Below are 18,118 nucleotides of genomic sequence, written 5' to 3'. Positions count from 1 at the left end.
CTCAGTAATTTTAGTCAGTGTTTATCTTTGCAGTTGATGCCCTAAACGTGCTATGTTGAAAGCCTTTTTCAAGTTACCGATCCTTCTCAAATTTCTATTTAGTGGGAGTTGAGGGAGATCAGCACTTCACAGGATCAGGCCCTTACTGTTGCTCAAACAAAAGTGGGTGAAGGTTGAGAATGAATGAAAATAAATACATGGTGAGTCAGCCTTTTTCTGGTGTATACATAATTGGAACTTTAAAATTGAATACATTTTTCTCTAATTGAAAAAATAAAATGGATATTATATTTGTTAGAGAAAAATGTGTATCTCGTTCTAATTACATCTATGCAGACATTTTAAAAGTCTAACTAGCCAATTAAATCATCTATAAATAGTGTGGAATAGATATAAGGAAGGTTACTGTTGCATGTTGAGTTAATTAGTGCAGTCCTGTTGCTTTGGTTTCCTGGTAAAGAGAAGACTTGCAAAGAAAAAAAGAGCTGTGCTCTCAGTATGAGGTGTATGACACTTAGGCTCAATAGAGATATGGATATTTTAAAAATATAGATTTGACCCATATAACATGTTCTGAACCACAGAGGAAGAGTTTGTCCTAAACATATCTAGGTTTGGCAGAATTTTATTTTTTTTTCTATAATTTTTATAGATAATATCAAATGTTTATTTTTAAATATATTTTCAATATCTAGCTATTTCATTTTTCACAGTTGTGAGAAATGTATTGCCAAAATAGTACAGTTGAGATTCAAAAAGTTAAAGCTTTGTAACTGTTAAAACAGAAATGATCAACATCACATGTCAAAATATACAAAGTAAATATCCTTAAATCAAACTCTGAGTTGTCAAGCACCATTTTTTTGTACTTTGCCTAGTTGTATATGTTGATTACCATCAATGGAAGTATTTGTGAGTGGTTTGTGTATATATGGTGAAGTTGGTGTTTACCAACATTTACCAATTAAAAATCTAATTTTTCCAAGCCTACATATATCTATTACCTGATACCTATGCGACAAAATCTATGGACAGTTAGTTCACCTAATACTTTTTTTTTTTAATTAACTTAATATGTCCTACAAAACTGATGCCCATGTGGACATTGTGAAGATAAATAATCATTGCAAATGCTACATTTCCATTTCTTATATATTATTATATACTACTATATTAAATGGTTTACTATGAATGCATCAGAGCATGATCCTGGCAGCTATCATGCATTTGTCACTGCTGCATGATTAATCAGATTTGAGGAAGATGGCTAATGGAAGGAGATCCAAATAAAAGGCCAGCTCTTCAACATGGATAACTCAGCATAGCTCCCTTGAAATTAACAAGTGAGAGCACAGATGCACATATATATTATCAATAGGAGAGGCAGACCCCACAGAGAACAGGTAGATGATATAGTAGATTGGTGTGGAGCTAGTCTACAGAAACTAAGCCACTCTGCACTGAACAGGGAAAGGTGGAAGAAAATAGTGAGGGAGGCTTCGGACACCAACGGGGGTTGAGCCCATGGTTGTTGATGATGATGATGATTGATGATGATGATGAACCGATCTTTAGCTGATGTAAAATGGCACATGTCTGTTAAAGTGTAACAACATTCTTTTGGGGGAATTATATTACAGAACAATCAGAACTCTTCATTAAAAGTGAAATTCACTTGTGTACAGAGGGCTGGTATGCAGCCTCCCAGGGACCTGACTGCCAGGCTCCAGCAAAGAAGTCATTCTGTTGTAACTTCTACCTCCAGTGTAAGCACTGTATTGCCTGCCGAAAGGGGGGGCCAGATGTAGGTGAGCTTAGTTATAGTATACCCCCTTTCACGACTGCCTGATTCCTACCACACCCTCATCTCCCCCAGGCTATGTCTAGACTACAGGCTTCTTTTGGAAGAAGCTTTTTTTGGACGATATCTTCCGAAAAAACTTCTGAAAGAGAGCATCCACACTGCAAAAGTGCATCGAAATAGTGATCTGCTTTTTTCATTCGAGACTGAATGGACATTGTCTCGCATATAAGCTGTGATTGCTCTGGATGGAATGGCCACAAGGGCACCCGTGCTTTTTCCTCTTTCCTCTTCTTCCGAAAGTACTCCCTCTTCCCCACACCTTTTGCAAACAGGCTTCTTTCTTGTAGAATGAGGATTGCCAGTGCTGGAAAAACCCCTCTGTTCTTTCGATTTTTTTGCAGAAGAACACAATTGCAGTGTGGATGTTCCTCAAGTTTTGTCGGAAAAACAGCCATTTTTCCTACAGAACTCTGTAGTGTAGACATACCCCCAGTAAGTCCTCCTTCTTGCTTATGCTAGAGATATGCAGCTGGTGTAGGAGGTACATATGCCGGCTCCTCCACCTTTACACAAGAGATCTCTCACATACAGGGAACAGCAGTGGCCAAGTTCAGCTGGCAGTGCCTGAGTATCAAAGGAGTTGAGCATGTTGACATTTGGACAGATTCTTCATTGTTACTAATATAAACCCTGACACTTTTCAACTGTTGGAAAAAAATTCAGCACTTTTATTTAAAAAATGTGGGAAATGAGGAAGGTTATGACGGAGGCATTGTCCAAAATTTCCCAATCCCAACTGCTGTTTGTCAAATAGCTACTACCCTCCCATCAAAGTAATGACTACATTTTTTGTAATGTTATATATTTATATTTGTGGGGCCCTTTTGAAAGAAGAGCGCTAAGTACATATAAGTATTTTTAAACACTTCATTTGGGGCCTAAATTACTTGACTTTTATATGTTTTCAGTTCTACAATAGTACTTATTTCAGCTTTAAAGACTTTCTCTTCATTTATTAAGCAACATTATGTACTTTGTTTCTTCTGTCTGAGCTTACTATCTTTGCAGTACCATCTGTCAGCAAAGAAGGTATGATCCTATTTCATTCTCATTATGAGTGTGATAAGCAAGAGTTTAAGGTTCATTTTCAAAACTTTATAATTTAGTTACTCATTCTCCACATGAACTCTGAGATCTGATAATTAAAGTCCTTGTTTACACTTTCTGGATCTGTCATAATGTCTTCATTGCAGAGATTCAGAATTGCAAAAATATGAACTAAAGTGGTGAATGTATGGTTTAGCTGTTGGTTATTTGAATCTAATAATAAGATTATAGAAATATGTAAATAAAATGCAATTGCAAATTTAGATGCTCAGATATTTTAAAGCTTAGGTAATGTTGTTAGATATTTAGTTGTAGGAAAAGAGAAGGAAATGCTTTCCAATTAATGCAGTTTTGTCTTTTCAGTAATCGTGTGGAAGCGTGGACAAGGGATGTTGATTTCCTGCTCAGACAAGAAGGCAGACCCATGGTGAATCTTACTGGCAACAAGACATTTGTGAGAGTGATGGAAAAAGACTGGCAGAATACTGATAAAGCAGCAAGTTGGATAAGGAAAGAAGCCACTAACATTAGTCAACCATTTGTTCTTTACTTGGGGTTAAATTTACCACATCCATACCCATCACCCTCTACAGGGGAAAATTTTGGTTCCTCTACATTTCTAACATCTCCCTATTGGCTTGAAAAGGTATGTGAAAATATATAGAAACTTAAATCAAAATGAATTTGTAACTGCATTTATTATGTACAATACCTTATTTCATACACTGTATAATTCACATCAAATTTGGGCTCTGGCCCCCAATACTGGCATTATAGTACACTTTAAGGCCATCTGTGGATGAGATGTTACGCACACTTCCTAAAAAAGCGGCGAGGAGTCCGGTGGCACATTATAGACTATAAGGTGCCACAGGACTCCTCGCCGCTTTTGCAGATTCAGACTCACACGGCTGCATTTATTATGTACAATACCTTATTTCATACATTGCTACCTCTCTGATACTTGACACTTCCTAAAGTTGCCCCAGATAGAAGTCAAAAAAGAAGAAAACAGGTGACAACTCCAATCTGTCTTAGCCAATTATTCTCTGACTCAGAAAAACCATTTCTTATTAAAAAAGAAATGTATATTGAACTGAACACTTATTGGCATTTGCCTGTACCTAGTCTCTAGCTCATTGTTTTGCAAAGCATTTAGTAACAATTTGAGTCAGAGGGATGCTATATATAATCAAATTGTGTTTGAAATCCGTGGCAACAAGTTGATCTTCACCAAGAATGGTTGCCAAGGTGCTACATCAATGACCTTGCACAATGCAACTTTTTGTCTTTCCTGTTATCTGATGCTTTGGTTACTAGTTCACTCAGCCTTTCATTCTCATGCTAAGGAAAAATCTAGCTACTTCCATGTGGGGAAAATCAGCAAATACCAATCTCTCCAGGGGAAGAAATAAACAATTTCTGTTTATCTGCCTCTTGTATTGTCCACAAATGCAGTTTTGCTATTGTCACAAAACTGTCTTGATTAGTTACCATGGCTCCCACTGCATAAATGGCAAAAGGATTTCACACAACCCAGTAACTTAGCAATAGGCTTGGAAGAGACTTTATGCTTATTTATCTGAGTATTTACAGTTTACATAATCAGCCCAGTCTTTATTACTGGGGTGTTTGTAAAGTCAGTTTACGTGTATAATTTGATGGGCCTCCATTAGTATAATATCTGATATCTTTTTTAAGCACTTACAACTTCACTCTTCCTTCGCCTGGGGAAAAATTATTAGGTTACAATAAATAAGAGGTTTTTAAACTTTTCAAAAATATATTTTATTTTTTGAGTTGTGTTATGGGACAGCAAAGTCAGAAAGGTGTGTTTTACATTCAGTTTTGAATTCAGGAAGACCTGTAGTCACTCTGATCTGTTTCAGGAGGGAGCTAGATAATGGATAAGCTAAATCCATTTCTAATGATTTTTTTCTGTTGTTTTAAGAGCCATTTTTCCCCATTTGTTGACTCTTCTTGTGATTCCAGTAAAACATAACCGTATGGAGGAAGACATTGTCTCTCAAGTAGCTAGATGCAATCTTATGGAGATCTTTGAATATGAGGACTGAGAGCTGAGACCTTGAATTAAATTCTATATTCAAGAGGAAGCTACTGCAGAGTGAAGCATCAGAATGATGCTTATAGTACACTGTGTTGCTAAGCAGATGGTCTTCTGCATTTTGTATGGATTGATACTTTTCCAGGGTCATATGGCTTTGTTCCCAGCTATGATTGCAACAATCAAGCATAGAGATCATTAATTTAATGGATCAGTATTGTCAAGTGTAAATCCTATAGGAAGAAGTTCAATCTCTGGCCAGTTACCAATGGTGAGTTAATGTGAGGGCAGGGGTTTTGAGTAATGGAGAATGTTCTAGAAGGACCACATTGTTTGAGGAACTTCTGTTTATTGGTATTCAGGTCTCTCTTGCCTGAATTCAGCCACAGACAGGTTCTCATTTTGCTTAGATACTGAGAAAACTTGAAGATGTTGCTGTTTACATGTGATATAAAGAAAATAGAGCCAGGTGTTTATCAGTGTATGCTGCTGACACTTCAGACCTTGCTGTCTCACCACCTCTTTTAATGACTTCATATAAATGTTGGATAATATGGAAGAGAATATTAACTTTTGTGGGAGGTAAGGGCTTTGGAGATGTTGCAATGAATGACCATAATTTATCTCAGGTGTAATCTGAGAAGAATAAGCTAAGGCATTAAAATGTTTCTGTACCATACTGTAAGCTCTTGAAGGTGGGACAATAGTATTTGGTGATTAAAGATAGCAACTGCTATAGTGTAGAGATGTCTAACAGAGTGAGTGTGGATGGTACCTCTCTTGTCTGTGGATAAGGATTCTTTCAACAGAGAATTGCTATCTCTGCCACATGTCCTGCCTTGAAAAAGAATACTGCCAACTGATAGGTAGAGTTGGAGGCTGGTTTTGCTCTCTTCTTAATTAGCCTGATAGTAGTGTATTTAATCAAGAAAAGATAATGGAAATGACATATTAGTCACTAATGGTAGCTGTAGGGATCCTGTAGCATTAGCCTGAATATGAGTAGCTCCCTCCACAGCTGAACTCTTCTACCTCTGATGCATCAGTTCCCCATCAGCACTATATAAATGAGCAGTAGAGGCTAAGGATGTTAAGGACCACTTGACTAGTCGATTTCCCCACACCCTTTGCTGCCTCTACCAGTTGGATGTAGCAAAGTGGGGGAAGAGGGGATACTTCAAAGCAGCAGCACCGCACAGAGCCCATACCAAGCTGTGCAGCGCTGTCCCTTTGAAACACCACCACAGCATTTCAAAGGGGTGGCACTGCTTTGAAACGCTGAGGCGGTGTTTCAAAGCAGCAGCTCCACGTGGAGCCTGAGGTCAGCTGGGGATTCCCCAGCTGATACCGGATTCCAGCGCAGCATTTCAAACCGCGCAGACCCCGCGTTCTGGGGAAATGTCACACGGAGCCTGGGATCAGCTGGGGAGTCCTCAGCTGACCCTGGGTTACCCATGGCATTTCAAAGCACCAGCGCAATATGGAGCCCAGGGTCAGCGGGGGACTCTGAATCCTCTGCTGACCCAAAGCTCCATATGGGCACTTCCGCTTTGAAATGCACAAGAGCCCCCGCTGGGGACTCTTGTACATTTTAAAGCTGGCATACCCGCATGCAGCCTGGATTCAGCAGGACTTCCTGCTGGCTCTGGGCTGCATGCAGAAGTGACCATCGACTAGTCAGGTAGTTGGTGGAAATTCCGACTAGACTAGTAAATTACTCAATACTTAACATCCTTAGAAGAGACTCTAGCTGTACATTGCTTGTCCTCTGTCAGTCCCACAAATTCATCAAAATATGCCCCTAACCACTAGGACACACACACATATATATATATATATATATATATATATATATATATATATATATATATATTTAGTCATTAGAGCCTATGGAGTTTTGTTTATATTCATCAAAAATGAAAACATTTTGTTCGTTATGAGTTTGTTTCTTAGGATGATATTTACATGCTGCTAAAAATACTTGCAGTACAAGGCCTAACACATCAGTTTTGTTGACTCATTTTGAGGTGCCAGGTGTCTCCAGCCCAATCTACACTGCCTTTCTAAAATGCATTTAAGCCTCTCAGGAGGCTGCTAACTAACTACATTGTGACCTATTCCTTGTCAACCCTGTCTTTAATTGTGATTTTTAATTAGTTAAATTGTGGAATATTTAATAATTTTTTACTTATTTTTTCAAGTCATGGAAGTTTCATATTGCATATTTTGTAATTCACAGTTCTAAATATCATTTAGAAATAATAAATTCTTGAGCACTGGAAAAACAAACATTTTAAATTCTGAGTCAAAGGCAATGCTTATTTTTATATTCAGGGCTCAGTTTCCAAATGTGGATGCCTAAATAGAACACGTACATCATAGGCAATAGCATCTAAATTGGCACAAAGCATAAAACTGCCCTAAATGCCGATCTCAGCATCCAAATGCCAGATTGTATCCAATATATATTTGAAAATTAGACTACCCATGTGAATTCTTTTTCCAAGATACAATTTTCACACCGTTCTTCTGGAGATTTTCCCAGAAAGAGTAAATTTTCATGTTGATCTGTTTTCCCAGATGACACCTAATCCTTTGAAAGCATATGCTACAGCATTCTTTTATGTGGCACTATGCCACACTTCTGAGATTAATTACTGAATATAATTCTAAAAGACTGTGTCCTTCATCTTTTGATAAGATATCAACTGGCAGGTCACATGCTGCTGGTTCTACTCTAGTTTTCCAGCTGATTTTTACCAGCATCCAGGCTCTTCTTACAAGGTGATGATTGAATACCCGTGGAATAGCTAGAAAGCAAAGAGAAAGTGGCAAGACAATGTAACAAATAATAAACAGGGGCTGCATGAACCACAATTTGAGAATTTTTTATTCAAACCAATGTTTTCTCAAACCCATTGTATATTCACTTGTCAAAATAACCTTAATTTCCTCTTATTTTCTAGGTGACATATGAAGCCATTAAAATTCCGAAATGGCCTCCTCTTTCAGACATGCACCCAGTAGATTATTATTCTGCGTATACGAAGAACTGTACTGGGCAGTTTACAAGGAAAGAAATCAGAGATATCAGAGCATTTTATTATGCTATGTGTGCAGAGACAGATGCCATGCTTGGTAGGTAATATTCCATAAAAACTCAGAAAAGAGACTGGTAGATAACCTCAAGTAACTATTTACAAAAGGCTATCCTGATCAGAGTTATGTATGAGATAGCTTCCTAAATATTGCACAAGCGATACATGTGTAAAAGAACTGGATGGGTTAGAGTATTGCTGTTGGATAGACTTTCAAGGATTAGATTTTTGGATGATACATGTTGATTTCACTGTACACATACAAGCTAACAAAACAATATTTCCTATGATGGTGATCAAAATTTACAGATATGCAAACTAAGAGAAATTATGCTTGAGAACTTTTATTCGAGATTCATTAAAGGATATAACAATTTCTGTTTTATACTTTTTGATGCCAGCCCCTGCTCTGGGGAGTGCTCCCTCCCTTCTTCCTTCCCCCTCTCCGCCCCCGACTCTCTCCATAATTTTTTTGCAACTTTGAAATTAAAATCCCTAAAACTATAGAAAAAATGCCTAAACAAACATTGTTATTACCCATTTACTGTATTTTTTTAAATCGAGTTCTGACAAGCCTACTAATGGAATATAGTATTGAGTGTTCTCACTTATAGGGTGAAGTCAGACTAGCATGGTAATTGTATGTTGAAAGGGTTAATAGTGTTAAACATGGTAAAAATCAATGGATGTACTAAACACCCTTCATTCAGGCTAAACAGTGGAACAGATAAATAGGCCTTTGTTTAATTATGGTTGAAACAATAGAAGCAACTGCCCAAGGCACAAACCTCATGATAATGCCAAAGTAGAAGCTATGCTAGTGCTTAAGTGGTTTCTTGGCAAGAAATTGCAAATGCAATATTGATATTGAGTGATATTGAGTAGGTGGCAGCTTCACCAGTCATTGCCTGTGAAAGAACCAGAAAAGAAGAGAGAAGGCAAGCAGACTGAAAAGAAGCAAGAGTTCAGTGGCTTTAGGAAGAAGTCAGAAAACATGTCTTCTTTTGGAAAGAGTGCTCACTGGAAAGGCAAACTTGGACTTCTGCACTAGGAGATTGCCTCAATTGATTGTATTCTACTTCAAGCAAACAGAACTTTGGTGCAGTCCTATTTATTTACAAAGATTCTACACAAATACTTGACTCTAGTAATCATTTCTCCTCTGAATAAAACAACCTTAGCAAGGCCCCAAATATTGGCTAATAGCTTGGGCTAACAGACAACAATTGTGACTATGAAGTAGACCGTAAAATTACCTATAAAAGACTGTAATATTTTTTCCCATGGCTATAATAGCAACATATTGAAAGTTACAAGAAAAAATAAGTTAAATCTAAACAAGCATGCAAAGTTTTCTGCAGTTTGTTTTAAGATATACATTCATTCTTGATTTACAGTGCTTTGTTTCTTCTTCTTAAAAGTGATATCTGAAGAACAAGAATTCTCAGTAAATAGACCAGTTACTTAAATGATGTTAGTGATGTTAGAATGATTAGGTCATATATATAAATGCAGAGGACCAATCCTGTGGATCATTCAGGCTTCTTAGGGTGGCCTGAATTTGCATAGCTTATTTCAAGTGTATTTTTTGGTGCAAAATTTCAAAATAAACTGCTATTCCGAAATGTCCCTTAATCCTCATGGAACAAGGTTTACAGGGACATCAGAATAATGAGCCTGTTAGTTCAAAAGCTATTTCGAAATAACATGCTTGTTTAAAAGACGTGGAATAGCTATTTCGGGATGCTGGAAGTATCCCAAAATAGTGCCGCAGTGTAGACGTACCCTTACTCTCATGGAGAAGTAGTCAGGCGTCCTTGGGCCTCTGATCCTAAAGCGATCATGCTGCTGCAATATGTGTAGCTTTCATCTAACGCCCTACTTATGTAATGTACTCAAGTGTGTACATAATTTTAAGGATGTAAGTAGTCTCATTGAAGTCAGTGGGATTACTCATGCTTAAAGGTATGCATATGTAGGTACCTTGCTGTACAATGGTCATTCCTTCCATCATGTTTCCATTGATCCTGTTCCTCTTTCTCTCTCCATTGCACAAATTCGCAGTAGCTCTTGTGGAGGTACTGGGCTTTTCATTCTCTCTTGTACATATGGGGTAAGGTGATGGCTCAGTCAGGATTCCAATATCCAATGCTTTTGGTAGAGGCCTTTGCTGTCCCAATTGCCCTGGTTATTGCTGGCTCAGTTGCAGTGATCCCTCTAATTTTTTCCATCTAAATGCAGAATAAATTTTGTTATGTGCACCAAAGCATGTGAGGACATGCACCTTCAATAGAAACACATAGTGCTGGCTGTGGGTGCTCTGCTGATCACCTGGATGGCACTTGAATCTCTCCTGGGTGGCCGCCCAAGTGCTCAGTCTACAGGGAACACTGCTCAGTGTAATCCCATTCAGAACTGTGGCTAGCCTCCTTTGTAAGGAGAGAGTGCTTCTCATCCCCTTCGGATCTCCTAGGAAAAGGTGGTGGTTCAGCCTCATCCCTCAGACTGGGATTTTCAGCCCCCAGCAATCTCAAACCATAATGGGCATTGTTGTGAGGGGTGGAGTCTCAGGCTTTGCTTTCTGTGAGAAGGAAAGGCGCTCCAAAACCTTTGAACAACACTCAGGCTCCTCTCCCATCAGGATTTGAATGTTGCTCTGTCCGCGAAGAAGCTTAACCTAATAGTTGAACATACTTTTTTCAAGTCTTTCTCTTCTTGCAGGTGAGATCATTTCAGCGTTGAGTGACACAGGACTTCTTAAAAGAACCATTGTTATATTCACAGCTGATCATGGAGAACTTGCTATGGAACATCAGCAGTTTTATAAAATGAGCATGTATGAAGCAAGTTCCCATGTTCCTCTTCTAGTTATGGGGCCAAGCATTAAAGTTAATCATCACTTATCAAATGTGGTATCTCTTGTGGATATTTATCCAACTATGCTTGGTAAGTAACTTGATATTGTTTGAAATAACGGAATCTTTAAGATTTGGGGTGAATTGGTGTGGTGATAGAAGTAGTATCGGTATATCTAGGATTCCCTTGTGATGTTAGATTTACTATCATAGTAAGATACTATGCCTGCTCTGAAAAGCTTACAGTCAGATTTACCATAACATCACCAGTGTGAGTCTCAAGGAAGGGGTTTGGGTGATACTAAGGAGGTTGAGGGGCTCAGAGCAAGGTGTGGAGGTACTGGAGTTAGGATTGGAGGTGTGAAGCACTCAGGGCAGAGGAGGTTTGTGGAGGGTTTATGGGGGGCTCAGGGCAGGAGTCAGAGTTAGAATGTGTGAGGAGGGGCAAAGGGCAGAGGGTTGGGATATTTTAGAGGGTGTGTGGGGGGCAAGGGTGCCATTTAGGAAGGACAGGAGAGGCTGAAGCGCCCCTTCAATATTCGTACCAGGATAATGCTTGCTTTTCCCCTTCCTCTATCAGGGAGCAGAAGGAAAGCACACAGCGTCCGTGACTTACTCCTCTGCCCCCCTCCCCTCACCAGCCAGGAGTGAAAGGAATGCAAGCAAGTTGTGTGCTTTCCCCTCACATCCTAATTGGGATGGGGAATAGCAAGCAGTGTCCTGGTATGAATCTTGTCTCTTATCACATAAAACCCATATTAAATATACAGTAGCAACCCAGTTTATACAGCAGTACACAGCATTTCTGCATCACAGGGTCCATACCCACTTCAACCTAAGTTGCCATAATGTGGCACATAAGACCTCCCCATTTTCTCATGCTTGATCATGTCCCATTCTTGGTGCTGAGTCATGCACTTTGTGGTTGCATATATCAAGCCAACAAATTAACTAGGGATGTAATAGAGTAGATGATTAAATGCTTAACTGATAAGCAAAAGCTGAACTATATTCAGTAACTAATCTCAGCCTCTGTCCGTGGGGAGCTCGAACCGCATGTGGACAGGGGCTGTTGCCAGACTAACCTCTCTGCCTGTGGCCAGCCCGGGCCACCACGTACAGAGGCTGCTTTGCTGCAGCATCCTCTCCTTCCCCCCCCGTGTATCAGAAGCAGCTGCACAGGGTGGCAGGCAGCCAGTCTGCATGGGAAGCTGGTTTTTAAACTGGCTCCCCTGGAGGACTAGCTCCTTCCTGCCACCTCACGTTCCTGCCTCTGATACAAAGGCAGTAGCGTAGGTTGGCAGGGGGCTCCCCAGGAGTGGGGATGAGAGCACACTGGCTTCCAGCCCTGCCCCTGGGGACTATTTAATAGTTATGTAACCACTAAGATTTCATGCAGTTACACAACTATTCAGTTACACTATATCTAACATCCCTAGTGCAAATTTTCCCTTTTAATTGGTCTCTGAAGAGACCCCATTCATGGGTGAGCAGATAGCTCAGTTTTCATGCTAAATGAATCCTGGGACTCTCTTTTGAGAGCTAATTGTAATAGCTTTTTTTGTTATCTGAACTGTTCTATTGTAGATACACGATGAGCCATTTTGCATTACATCACCAAACAGCCATTAGGTGATAATGATATTTCGTCACTTCCTGCGTCATCCATTTCTGTGATGTGATGGTTATTGAAGCATAGGAACCTGTTTAATAGGGACTGATCTGAGACCACAAAGACCCTCAAAACAACCTTCAAATTATAACTTTTCTATCACTTTCACCTTGATTCAAATTCTAATGTAGGAATTAACTGACTGCTCACATAGTATAGTTGATCTACCATATAGTGAAGCCCTGTAGTGGTCTCTCTTCTTGCAACTCAATCCTATGACCAGGTCACACTTAGTCCCCCTCTTTCAAGGCAAAAGAACAAGAAATAGTCCCATGTTCTCACAAAGGCACTTAGACATGATTCTGAGCCTTATGGTCCTCACATCATTTTCTCAAAGCTCTCAGTCATCATTGGGGCTTCATGCCATTTTCTCTAGTGGCTGGTTTGAAAACCAACAATGTTGGTTTCCATCCCAGAAACCAAACTACCTGCAGCCAAGTTCTACTTCCAAACTCCTTGCTGCTTCCTCCCTACACTTCTTACCACAGCCTCTTTTTTTGGGTGTCTCTTCACAACCTCTCTAGGTTCACCCTTCTTTCAGGACCAAGTTTTGCAGAGCTCTCTCCCTTGGAATTTCCCAACTTAAATTAACTTATATCCCTCTTTGGCGTGATCTAACATCCATCATTGAACGCATATCCCCAGGATGTCTCCAGTCCTGCCCTTTTATCAAGGCACATCACTTGAGCTTGCTGCTCCATGTTACTCCAGTCCTTGCCTACTGTCAGACTTCCCTATTCCAGAGAGTCATGGGACCAACTTCCCCCCTGATCTTTCTACTTTACCTTCCCAGTCTCTCCACTCTCTAGTCCTAGAGGATGACTGCAGAGTTTCTCTCTGCAGCTCCCAGCTGACCTATATTTCCTTTATAGACATTTTGCAATTCCTTTCCTAGCTGGATTTCAGACATATTTAGGCCTGATCCACGATCCCAGTGCAGCCAGATAATAGTTTAATTGTGATCTCAGGCCAAAATCAACCCACTCGGGCCAAAATCAACTCTTTCAGAGCCAGGCTAGGGTTTATAGCATATTAGGAACCTGATTTAAAAGAGTTTATCTTCCCAATTTGGTCCCAAAAATATACTAATAGATTTGAAATCTTTCCTTTATTGGTTGTGTCTGTTTCTCCCTCCAAATACTTTATAATTTGAATGTTTTAAAATCCTTCCTTTTAAGTCTCTTTTTGAAATTTGTATTTTTAAACCTCCTCCTTCCTGTTCTCTCACTCTCCTTCTGTTCTGCTAATTCCTCCTTCCTGTAATCAGTATGTCAAAAATAGAAACATAAATCAAGTGGAATTAAATTATTCAGGTGACTAAGAAAAAAAAGGAAGAAGCATCCCAGTCATCTTTTAACCTTTCCTGCTGTGTATTAATTCTGGCAAATGATGAAATAACCCATACGTCTTTGGCCATTACAAATGTAATTGTGTTGGCTTATATGTTCACAAGGAAATATTCTCTCTTCTCAAGACACCATCTTATCTAAATACTTCATTTGCTGAGAAACTGGAGATTCACTCCTTGCTTTCCCAACTGATTTGAGGATCAGCTGCCTATCATACAGGATGGTGAAAAGGGTCATGAACCTGACATAAACACTGTGGTGGGCATAATTTCCCTAAAATTGCTACTCTTATCTCCTCTTGTTAAAGGATGGAATATGTCCTTCCCTAAAGGTGGCATCAGCTTTGCTCGTCAGCATAGAAGTGGTTTGGGGGGGTGGTCCAACCACATTGGAGAGGCTAAAGCTATTGAAGATGTTAGCCTTGAACTGTCCTTGATCTTAAAAGGTGCACTGACTACAATCCCCACTCCTTGTGTAACCCACTCTCCTAGGCTGCGTCTATACTACAAGCCTCTTTCTTCTGCAAGAGGAAATGCAAATGGAGCACTCATTTGCATTTCCTCTTGCAGAAGCTTGTAATATAAATGCGGCCCTAGTGTGGTTCACTGTCTCATGTAGTGACACTTAGACCACGTACAGCAAGAGATAAGAACAAGGGAGTTCTATAGCCTACACTGAGAACCAGCTGGCTTTATAGCTCAAGCTGTAGCAGTTCCTGTATTAATATCCCAGGTTCAGATCTGCCTGGTGGTGGTTACACTTGCACTTGTAAGGGAGCAGGGTTTATCTTCTCTTATGCACCTGTTTATAGCTGGGCATAATCTGGCCCAAAGACTAGGTTTAACTAAGATAGCTACATAAAATTACTGGTTGTCATAAACTACTCTTTTCTTCCTACTACTAAGTCAAATGCTGCTTCCATGAAACTGTTCACCATAGTACAGGCCTGGGCAAAATACGGCCCACAGGCCAGATCTGGCCCCCCAAGCCACTGGATCCAGCCCACGGATGCTGCAGAGTGCCCCAGGCAGGCTCCTAATTTGCCTCGCCCAACCCGCACGCCTCTCAGAAGCTCGGTCACGAGGCAGTTTTTCTTTAAAAACTGTGAGTCCAGAGGGGAGGGGGGAAAGCTTTAGGAGCTGCTCCTGCCCCCAGCACAATCCCATTGGCCGGTTTCTGGCCAGTTTCAAGAACAGGCAGCCACCAGAGCCATGGCTGCAGCCTTGTGGGGACAGAGCAGGCAGGGAGGCTGATTCAGAAACGGTACTGGCTAGTAAGTCTCCTGACAGAGCCTACCTCTGGCACCCCAGTCCCTCCCTTCCCCAACCCTCTGCCCCCCACTCCATATACCCAAATCCTCTGCCTGCTTCCTGTACCCATAGCCCCTCCCAGATCTGGCACCCCAATCCCCTGCCCCAGATCACAGTCCCCTCCTGCCCTAGCTCACAAGCCAAATCCCTGCACCTCCTCCTGTACCCCAATTCCCTGACCTAGATCACAATCCAACCCCCTGCACCCCAGTCCAGTGCCCTAGGTCACAACTAACTCCTTCACTCCCTTTTGCAACCAACCTCCATCCCAGACCCCGCACCTCCACCATTAATATCCTGGAAGAGTGAAACCCTTGACCATTTTCCAAATACTTGGAGTGGCCCCCCCAATCCAAAATGATTGCCCACCCCTGCCATAGCAGGATGCTGGTCTATAGACTAATGCATAACTTACAGCATCAACTTAACAAAGCTAGGAGAAGAGAAGATGTTAGATGCTACTGAGAAAAAAAAAGTATCACCACCATGAGCTATATACATACAGTGAGTGCCATTAGTAAATGAAGTGACTATTCCATGTACCTGGAATAATCTGTGCATAGAACATGAAATAACACACCACTACAAGCTACCGCAAAATGGCAAACATGGAGTTATTAATGGCATGTTGAATACCAGGGTTGTGTGGTTCATCAGGGTTAGCCAGTGGTGGGCTGCCAGATAGTTTGTTTACCTAAGCATCCACAGGCACAGCTGCTTACAGCTCCCAGTGTGTGTCTAGACTACAGGGTTTTGTCAACAAAAGTGGACTTTTGTCGACAAAACTATACCTACATCTACACTGCTGCTGAGTTCTGTCGACATAATGTCAACAGAACTCAGCAGTTTTGTCGATGGCGGTAAACCTCATTCTGTGAGGAATAACGCCTTTTGTTGACAGAGTTCTGTCGACAGAAGGCGTTATTGCATCTACACTGTCCTTTGCATCTACACTTTTATGTCGACAAAGCGGCTTGCTTTGTCGACAGAACTGGATGTAGTCTTGACGCTCTTCGTCAACAGAAGCTTTGTCGACAATATTTGTCGACAAAACTTCTGTCGACAAAAGCCTGTAGTCTAGATGTACCCCCAGTGGCCACAGTTCACTGTTCCTGGCAAATGGGAGCTGCAAGAAGTAGTGGTCAAGCCCATCCCACTTCCCATAGCTCCCACAGCTGCCACACTCAGGTCACCCAGCTCTGAAGGCAGCAGCACAGAAGTAAGGGGGGGGTGCTAGCAGGTGGTGGCCTCAGAGTGTATTCCTGGCCAATAGCTGCTGCTCGCCAGCTGCCCAGCTCTGAAGGCTCTGAAGCATAGAAGTAAGGGCAGCAATACTGTATTCCCCCCTCCCAAAATAACGTTGTGACCCTCTGCAACTCCCTTTTGGGCTAGGACCTCCATTTGAGAAACACTGGTTTCCCCCCATGAAATTTGTATAGGTTAGGGTGGAAAAAAACCACAGAAAAGGCCAGAGATTGGGAGAGCAAAAACAAGATTTCATAGTCTGTGATGCATTTTTCGTGGTCATGAAATTGATAGGGCCCTACTCATAATTTAGTGTTTTGATACAATGTTCATTATCATTACTACAGATAATTAAAGGCTTAACTATGTTTATATCTTTGTTTAGATATAGCTAGAATTCCTGTCCCGCAGAATCTCAGTGGATATTCCTTGATACCATTGTTGGCTGAAATGGAAGAAGATGAAGTCTCATCGGGAAGGCTGCACCCTACATGGATCCTGAGCGAATTCCATGGTTGTAATGTGAATTCTTCTACCTATATGCTTCGAACTGACAAATGGAAATATATAGCATATTCAGATGGTCATTCAGTACCTCCCCAGCTCTTTGGTATGCTAGTCACTTTTCTTCCCTAGATATTTTTAATGGTTCTGTTTTTACCAAATCATATCTTGGCAAATTGCACTTAACTGGTTTTTGTTTGTTACAGACCTGTCTGCTGATCCAGATGAACTAACAAACATAGCAACAGCATTTCCAGAAGTCACACATTTCTTGGACAAAAAACTTCGCTCCATAATAAACTATCCAAGAGTCTCTGCCTTTGTGCACAAGTACAACAAGGAGCAATTTATCATCTGGAAACAAAATTTGGGACAGAATTATTCCAGTGTTATAGCTAATCTCAGATGGCATCAGGACTGGTTAAAAGAACCAAGGAAATATGAAAATGCAATTAACAGGTGGCTCCAAATGAACACTAATGAATGAAATAATTGCAGTAAGGGATTATTGACAGCCTTGATAGTAACAATTTCTATTAAATAAATGAGTACAAGGAAGGCCCTCAGGAAATGAAAATATACAGTTGTAACTACAACACTATGTAGTTCATCATAACATCAAAATTTGCTAAGTTAGCAATCCATGAAAATAAAGCTCACACAAGCTTTTATATCCTAGTTAGCAAATTAAATTTGTTTCTTATGTAATGACCATGAGGCCAAACCTACTTTCTGTCATGTAAAATTTCATATTTGTGGGAGTTAATCAACTTTTTAAAATATTATGGGAAGGAAAGTACATATATAATATTGTTTTGCATAAAATATTGTGTATTAAGAAAATACAGAATGCATTAGCAATGAATATTTAAGCAATAAAATTCAAATGAGATTTTGCGTGTGTAAAGTCTAATTAAAAATTAATAAAAACTCAGGATTTGACCCTGTAGGCCACAGATTATAGTGAAATATCCTAGCATCTACACAGATTTTAAAATAAGAATGAAAAAGTTTTCCTAACTCCATCCTTTTATAGCCACATACACACACACACACCGAATGAGTGTAATGTAGAGCATCAAAAAAGGGTAATAACTAGTGTTAATCTA

General features: G+C 40.3%; 1 protein-coding gene across 2 annotated transcripts in view; it reads left to right on the top strand.

Annotated features, from left to right (window-relative positions):
- Positions 1–17,901, top strand: part of ARSK (arylsulfatase family member K) — a 31,603-nt gene extending 13,702 nt beyond the window's left edge. For both annotated transcript variants that reach the window (XM_075932116.1, XM_075932115.1), the window contains 5 exons: positions 3,275–3,557; positions 7,943–8,114; positions 10,796–11,020; positions 16,891–17,115; positions 17,216–17,901. In XM_075932116.1, coding sequence (XP_075788231.1) covers positions 3,275–3,557; positions 7,943–8,114; positions 10,796–11,020; positions 16,891–17,115; positions 17,216–17,496 — 1,186 coding nt within the window. In that variant the 3' untranslated portion in view covers positions 17,497–17,901. The remainder of the gene's footprint in view (positions 1–3,274; positions 3,558–7,942; positions 8,115–10,795; positions 11,021–16,890; positions 17,116–17,215) is intronic.
- The last annotated feature ends 217 nt before the right edge of the window (positions 17,902–18,118 follow it).

The sequence above is a fragment of the Pelodiscus sinensis genome, chromosome 6 (genome assembly GCF_049634645.1).
Source record: "Pelodiscus sinensis isolate JC-2024 chromosome 6, ASM4963464v1, whole genome shotgun sequence".
NCBI classification, from domain to species: domain Eukaryota; kingdom Metazoa; phylum Chordata; order Testudines; family Trionychidae; genus Pelodiscus; species Pelodiscus sinensis.
Note: the sequence above shows the minus strand (reverse complement) of the source record. Positions and strands in the feature narration are given on the sequence as shown.